A 7,872-nucleotide genomic window follows, 5' to 3' on the forward strand; every position below is an offset into this window, starting at 1 on the left:
TCACATACTTCTGTACTTTTTCACTTTGAAGAGGAGCGTCTGCCCAGCTTGGCTTTGTCTCCTTGAGCCTCGCCTCCTTTCTTCTTCCTCCTGCTCTCCACTCTCCTCCTTAACTGAACACATCTTCACACTGCCTTGTCATCCATCACACTTCTCTTTCACTGCTTTCCTTTCTAGTTTAAATTATTCATCCACCTGGCCAAACTTAATAGCAGTCTGGAGTTCTATGTTCTAAGTTTTATGTTATTGAATGGAGGTACAATGTCAGTTACTCCAATAGACCCAAGCTGTGATTCTGATGTGTTGAGCTGGAAACAAGTTTATTGTCTCTACAGATTAGGCCTGAATCCTTACATGCAGATCCTAGATGAACTAGTCGTACCTCTGAACGTGTTCACAATTTGTGTTTAATGTAAAATAGATAATTCATGATCATATCTGCAAAGGTATGAGGATCTGATATTTAGAAAAAAATGGCAGGACTGAACAAATGCACAAGACAAAATTTGTTTATCTGTATATGGAACAATCTGTCTAAAGAGAGTAGTTAAATTTTTACTTAAGAGAATAAAATATAAGATTGTAAAAAAAGATTTTTTTCTTCAAGTTACTTGTTTTCATTCAAAACTTTTACTTATGCCAACATTTATGTCAGCCTGCTGAAATCAAGCTGCACCTAATTCAGCTTCATCTCATAAATTATTTACATACATACAATTTTTTATATGTATACATATCTATGTGTCACATAAACTTATTGATTTATTGATTTTATTTTATTTTGTGTATTCAATTTCTTAATCTGGTACCTGGGTCTGAATTTCATACCACAAACAAGAAAAGGTGGCATGACAATAAAAAAAAATCCTTGAATTCTTGTCTTTGACAAACTGTAAATTAATGAAATAAACAATTAAATAAAATTAAAACATGTCTGACAATCTAGACCAGAGGCAAATGTAGGGCTAGTAACCCAAGATTGTACTCAAGTAAAAGTAAAAAGTAGTAACCATTACTTTAGTAAGAGTAACAACATATTGTGTATAAAAGCTATTCAAGAACTGAGTCACTGACATTTTCTTCAGATGGTGAAAAATGTGATGTTATGTGCAAATTCTGGCATTTTAAAGACTAAAGTGAAAAAAAAAATTATAGATACAGTAAAGGGTAAAGTAGTTCCTTTGGCGATATATAGGGTTTAGTTTATTCACTTGATCTTGAAATGGCACAAAAGAATAAGAAAATAAATAAATAAATAAATAAATAAATAAATAAATGTGCAAGATAAAGAAGTTTCACTTCAACATGAACTGAAGTTTTGTGTTTTTGTTGGGTTCATTTTTAATTAAAACATGTTTGTTCTTCATTAATCAATTTACTCACAGTAAGTAGAGTATCAAGAACCTTTACTCAAGTAAAAATAGCGATAATTCATAGTATTATTACTCAAGTAAACTCCTAAAAGTAATTTTTGATTTTTAAATTGAGCCATAAATCACCTATTATTTTCCTTGTGCTGATCTGTGGACTCATAAAATACAATAAGATGTTGAAGCTTGTGACAAAATTCAGAAATGTCAGATTACATGGACTTATACAAGGTGCAGAAGTGTTAACACAACTTCCTCAACAACATAAGTAATTAAACACTTCAGAAATTATATTTAAAGTTGTCATGAGCAAACACTCATCATCTCTGGGTCCCAGGAAAAAGTTAATTCTGAGAGCTGGAGTAACCCTGGTAATGTGACAGTTATATATTTGACTAAATCTTTCTTTCGATTGTGGCTTCTCTGCTGAATCATTCATTTGTCGTCCTCTGCCCTGGGAATCTTTTACTTTTGGTATATTTATCACCAAAAACACGAGCTGCTGGTTTTGTTTTGAAGCTGGAAGATAACAGCAGACGACACCTGGTCATGGACATAATTAATATTTTACTACATCTGTATTTCTACCATGTTTCCTGGTGTTTGACTTCAAAAATAAGTCAGTTCAGATTTTTGGGAAATGTGTTTCTCTTGAATGGTTATTAGTAGTAAATATCTTACCAATGACACCTTCTGTGTGATGAAGCTAACGACTACTCGTTTACTACTTTTTTACAAACTGGATCTAGAAAATCCAATTCTGAGCGAACCAAACCCAAAACTTAAGAAATCTGCTTTTATTTTAAATACGACACTACGGTAACCTATAGGAATCCACGAGAAACAGGGTTTTTTTTCACCTCATACCCGTCTAGCCTGCTTTTCTTTCCCGTCTACTCTGCATCACAGGAAGCAGCTCAGGTTGCTGACCATCACAGCCTAATCATTACCCAGGGGACACTTTGCAGAAATTGTCACAAATCTTCCTGTGATTCACAAAACATTATTTTCTTCTATTCCCTGTGACTTGTAGAGTTGCGTAGTTACTACCCACGATGTGTGAGTGTCGCCATGAGCTGCCAGTCTGCCAGCATCTGGAACACAACATCCTGTCCTCCACAGGCCGTCTCCACATCTCAAAGCTTTACACTGGGACTCAAAGCGATGACGCCGTTTTAAATACCCACAGGTATTACATTTTTTATTTTTAGTTTTTAAAGGGTTAACGTTTGATTTCATTGCAGAATGCATGCAAAAATAAAAAAAAACTAACAAAAACAGACCAGTCAATGTAAATGTTCTCCATTTCTGCTGTGCTGCACTGCCCCCTACAGTTCAAGGAGAAAAATACAGCAGAAACGGGAGAAATTCTGAAAAGTGGGAAATTTTGATCTAATTTTTAAGCTTAAAATGACCTGAGCATCTAACAGAACTGAACAACATGACCGTTTGGAAACTTCAAATAACTTAACACTCTATATTAATACATTTCAGATCAGCCAGAATTACTGCAAACTGTTTAATGGGAATATATTCGTCCTTATGAGAAACTAACATAACTTATTTTTTCCAGTTAACTTTCTCAAGCTGTCATTTTTATTTAATCTAAATGTTTTGAAGTTGAAGCAGTGTTTCAGTGTGGATGTATATTTGCGAAACAGTTATTTAACTTCAATGTTTAAAGACAAAATATCAAAATTTTAGTATCGTTTAAATAACAGCATGAAATTTGTAGTGTTAAAATAAAATGCCAGCATTTGCAGAGCATCAAGAAAGTATTCACAGCTCTTCACTTTTTCAACATTTCATGTTACAGATTTACTCTAAGTAAAATTGAATTGCCCAAAATTCTCCACCCAAGTAGTCCATGATGACAATATTGACCCAAAAATAAAAAGGTGTTTTGCAAATTTATTAAAAACAGCAAACTTGGAAATCAATGCTGTGAAATAAACCTTGAAAAAAAGTGAAGTGCTGTGAATACTTTCTGGATGCACTGAACATAAACAAGAACTGCAAGATATTACAAAATCTCACAATAACATATATATACACTTGTTTTCTTTCCAATTTCTGATTCCTACTATGTGACCTTTAACATTTTTGGCAAGGTTATTTCTAGTGTGAGCTTTTGCTGTCATGAGGCTCACATACTATCACATTATCATGAAAAATACAACTTCAAAACTCCCAAAATATGACCAAAAATTATTGATGTCCTAACAGCCCTTTGTTATATGAATATGGTGCGACTGATATTGCAAAGACAATATATTGTGTAGCCTTACTGGAAACCTAAATCTACTTGTGCACAAGTGAAATTTATTTCTTTTCATAAAATTAAAACATGTTTTCATTTATCTGATGCATTCCAACTTTAACACAAAACTTGATGTACAGTAACAGTCTGCAAATTGGTTGAAAGTTTTTACAATGTTAAAATTGTAGTTGAATTTAACATTTTATTGGAATGACCTTTGGTTTTTAGTTCAAAGTTGAAGATTCATGCATCATCATCACTTAGTGGCTTTAATAACCAGCTGAAAAGTTCCTATGCCATTTTTTCTTAAGCTTGAAATTGTCCTTAAAAACATATACTCCATATTCTGGGGGAATTTTAAAAAAGCAAATCAAATGAAAATGTAAACAAGATCCAAAGCAAACACAAAAGTGAAGGAACATAGAGAAAGATCCTGCCAGTGACAAACACCACTCCAACTTAGGAAAATATAACAATTTACCGCAATGCCAAGTGAAGTAAAAAGGACAAACATAAAATATCTGGAAAGCATTGAGAAATAAAAATATACTTCTTAGAAAAAAAAAGAGATACAAGTACATGTAAAACACACAAAGTTACATTTTATTCCAGTAGTTTGTCATTAGATTCAGAGTCTTGAGAAATACAAACTGGCTGCTGCTGCAAAGAGTAAATTTAGGCCGATAACATTTGGTTATTCTGCGGAGAAGACTTTGATTTTCTAAGGTCACGGCCTCATAAACAGATCAGTCATGATTACTGAAGACGGGTCTAGACAATAGTTTTGAATTAGTCTACAAACTTTTCTCAAAGTGTAACATATATAATCAGTTTAAACACCCAGGAACAAATTATAAACCCTATAATCATGCTTCATCTTAAATCTCTAAAGGGCTGCACCATATTAGAAAATGATTCACTAATCTGTGCTCCAGTTAGCATTTGGAGCAAGGCTATTTCCAACTTCATAACACTCTTGGAATATTAGTCAATTAATGCAGTCATTTGAAATATGAATATTATGCTGATATATTGTGCAGTCCTACCTCAAATCAATATTTACATCTTATGATGGTTTTGTAAATTAAGTAAAACAGGTGGACAGCTCTAACCAACCAGCTTCACCGTTTCCTGGAAAGTTTATCATGTTGAATCTTTCATGTTGCAACTTTAGACAAATCCAAAAAAAAAAAAAAAAAGAACCCATCAGTAAAATTTAAAGTTTACATTTATTTATCGAAGGGCAACACAATTCATAAATACTGAGCAGCTCGTTGGTACATTCAGACCAAGTGAAGTGAAATTCTCTAAAGCAGAATGAAAAAAAGAAAAATCAAATCTAGTTCAAAACAGGAATGTTGCAGATTATCATGTGTTAAATGTCAATTTACAGTCTCATACAACCAAGCAGCTACAGGTCAGCTCGAGTCAAACTAATCTAGTCACGATCATGTGCTTCGCTCACCACACTATAGCAATCGCTCTACTAAACTGCAGATCCAAGCAGACGCTGAAGCCGTTTTAAAAAGTCAAAAAGGGTTTGAATGCGTCGGACGACGTGTTGTTGGAGATTCCTTTTCTTACATAAAGGCCAATCCTTTTTTTTATTTTTTTCCTCTCCAACACGTTCACTCCACATCCATTGTTCATAAATGATAGTCCATCTCCAGGTCCGGCATCGTCAGCACAGAGATTCGATCCAACGGTTTGACAGCATGATGGGAACTCTGATCGGAGGCACGTAAAGGCTGAGCTTTGCAGGACCCGAAAAATACCTTTAAGATTTTGGATTAGGCAGAGGGCGCCGGAACAGCAAGATGTGAGGTTCTGGAGGGTGAAAAACACAGAAAACAAAACATGTCAAATACAACAATACTTTAAAACCGCTGAGGTCAAAACTTTAGACGTCGGGGATCAACATCCTTTGCAGATCCGATAATATCGTGGTCAAGTCCAGTCCTCCACAGCTACATCATCCGATTTTCAAACAGATTCCTGCTCTAAACACACCTGGATCCATCAGACATTCAGCTCTACAAAGGCCTGCTAACGAGCCAGTCAGTCGATCCAGGTGTGCTGGGGAAGGGACGCATCTGAAAGTTACAGGATGGGAGCTCTCAAGGACCGGACTTGGGCAGAGCCAGTATTAAGATCATACATGGGTGAGACAATGAGAGAGACTTTATTATGCAGGAGTAACAGAGGGAGCCGCTACTGGAACCCTAACCTGCTCCACAACAAGTCAGGTTTCAATATAGAAACGTATTTAAAAACAGAACCAGCTCCAGGCTTGTGTCAGACGCTATGAAACAAAGATGAAACTCTGAAAACAGAGAATCTTGTTTCAGAATATTAGATATCTTGTGGTGGAGAGAACAAGCAAATCTCAAAACCTTGAAGCAGGGAGGAGGTGATTTGGGGGGAAAAAACCTGAAGGCAGGGGTCCGTTTTAGGCCGTTGAAAGAAAATTACATTTTCACTGTGCATACATTTTTTTTATTCACTAAGGTGATAACATTTTACTACATCCTATTCCTAAAGAAAATTTATGTTTCATCCAAAAGTTTAAGAATTTAATCTATTCAAGTGCCTTCACAAGCTCATCTTCCAGTCTGCAAATGAGAACACGTGTTCATTTAGGAAACAAGATTGGATTTCACTGAGAACTGAAAAGTTTTGCATCTACAAGTTTAAGAAAACTTGCAGATGCATATTTTGTAAAAAAAAAAAAAAAAAAAAAAAAAAAAGTATATAATCCAACATCAATACTACTAGTACAAGCATACATAACCAAGATAATTAAAAGCTTAAACCTCTGTGGCTCTTGACACGGAGCACTCAGTTGTCAACACTTCCACTCCAACCCAGCTTCGTTTTGTTGCCGTGCACATTTCGTGCTTCGCCGTTTCTCTTGCTATTTTTACCTCCCAAACACTTACAATAGTCTTGTAAGCTATTGGGGGAAAAACTGAATGTCTGAAGGTACATTCCTTTTTGACAGACCCATCACTTAATTGCATTACAGAGGTTTTTCTTTTTTCCACACCACAACAACCACATTATTCAGAGTTCCAAATCATAAGTGTCAGTTTCTCAAAGTAGAAACTGAATACATCAGTCAAAACCAAAGATAATTTATGATCCATTATTAAAACTGTATGCTAGACTTCAAGTTTCATCTTTATTAATTTCAGAACTTAAGTCCTGTTTTAAGAAGAGATTAAATATACATACAAAAAAAAGCTTATGGAGCAACCACTTCATAGTTTTATAGTGAAGTAATTGTTTAATAAGCCAGCCAACATAGGAGACATACTTGTGCATTTCACTTAATTTTTCACTTCTTTTTAAAAAAAAACAGGTTAATCCAGCAGTATGGATAACTGCATGTTAATATTCAAAACCTGGTAGTCATCTTAAAGAGTGGATCTAATCACATGGTCACCATCAAGGCTAGAACTTACACATATCATTAACAGTCACTTGTATAAATAAGAAACTGAAACAAACAAGGGTAAAATCAGTAATATAGCTGTGTAAAGGTAAATTTATGTTTCAGCCAACACCACCCGTACCTGGTTGATGGATCATGTAATGCACCCATCCCTGGCTCTGCTGGACCCCCAGGTTCCTCCACTCGGTCTCGGACATCAAGTGGGTCTTGGGTACACGTTTTGCGATGTCTTTGGGCAGCATTACATGTCTGCAGAATTATACAACGTTAGAATAAACTGGTTCAGTTCATGTTGGGTTGCCAGCTACAATAGTATGTCATACAACAGTTACGCAACATGAGGCCAACAAATGTCAATCATGAAAGTTGAAAACTACGAATAAAGCCCACCTGTATTCGTATTTGTCATCGTCATATTTGTCAGAGTAGTAGATCTGTTTGTGAGACATGGCGGAGGCCTGGAAAGAAGTTTCAACCGTCAGTTAGCGTCCAAAGTAAAACTAGGCTAAGTAGCGTGTTAGCAGCAAGTTTTAGTAAAGCAAGCGCAGCTAAGCTAACGGCTTTAAGTTAGGCATGAACTGGTGAGACATGTAAACAACAAGACATTATTTACCCGTTATAAACGACAGTGGAATAACTTTTACACTTACCGTATGAAAGCGCAAAGTTGCTCTGATCGAAAAATAATCAAGTTATGTAGTTATTCACATCCGATAACAGCAGGATGTTCGCTCTCTCTTTGTTTCCCTCCCGACTGTTTTCAAGCCCGCTTTACTCCGTTCAAAAAG

The 7,872-nt window shown here is 35.4% G+C and overlaps 1 protein-coding gene across 1 annotated transcript; it reads right to left on the reverse strand.

Moving 5' to 3' along the window:
• Nucleotides 1-4,840: 4,840 nt before the first annotated feature.
• Nucleotides 4,841-7,872, reverse strand: cks1b (CDC28 protein kinase regulatory subunit 1B). The gene is made up of 4 exons (XM_007561498.2): nucleotides 7,735-7,872; nucleotides 7,475-7,542; nucleotides 7,206-7,333; nucleotides 4,841-5,457 (listed from the first exon to the last, which is right to left on the reverse strand). The coding sequence occupies exons 2-4, from the start codon at nucleotides 7,531-7,533 to the stop codon at nucleotides 5,408-5,410; spliced, it is 237 nt and encodes a 78-aa protein (XP_007561560.1). The 5' UTR covers nucleotides 7,534-7,542; nucleotides 7,735-7,872; the 3' UTR covers nucleotides 4,841-5,407.

This window comes from Poecilia formosa, unplaced genomic scaffold, assembly GCF_000485575.1.
Source record: "Poecilia formosa unplaced genomic scaffold, Poecilia_formosa-5.1.2 Scaffold127, whole genome shotgun sequence".
In the NCBI taxonomy this organism is placed as follows: Eukaryota; Metazoa; Chordata; class Actinopteri; order Cyprinodontiformes; family Poeciliidae; genus Poecilia; species Poecilia formosa.

Excerpts from the sequence above, each read along its gene's own strand:
- cks1b (XM_007561498.2), bottom strand. The coding sequence starts at position 7,533 with ATGTCTCACAAACAGATCTACTACTCTGACAAATATGACGATGACAAA. Across the intron at positions 7,334-7,474 it reads GATGACAAATACGAATACAG|ACATGTAATGCTGCCCAAAG; the intron begins GTGGGCTTTATT and ends ATAATTCTGCAG. Across the intron at positions 5,458-7,205 it reads TTACATGATCCATCAACCAG|AACCTCACATCTTGCTGTTC; the intron begins GTACGGGTGGTG and ends TTCACCCTCCAG.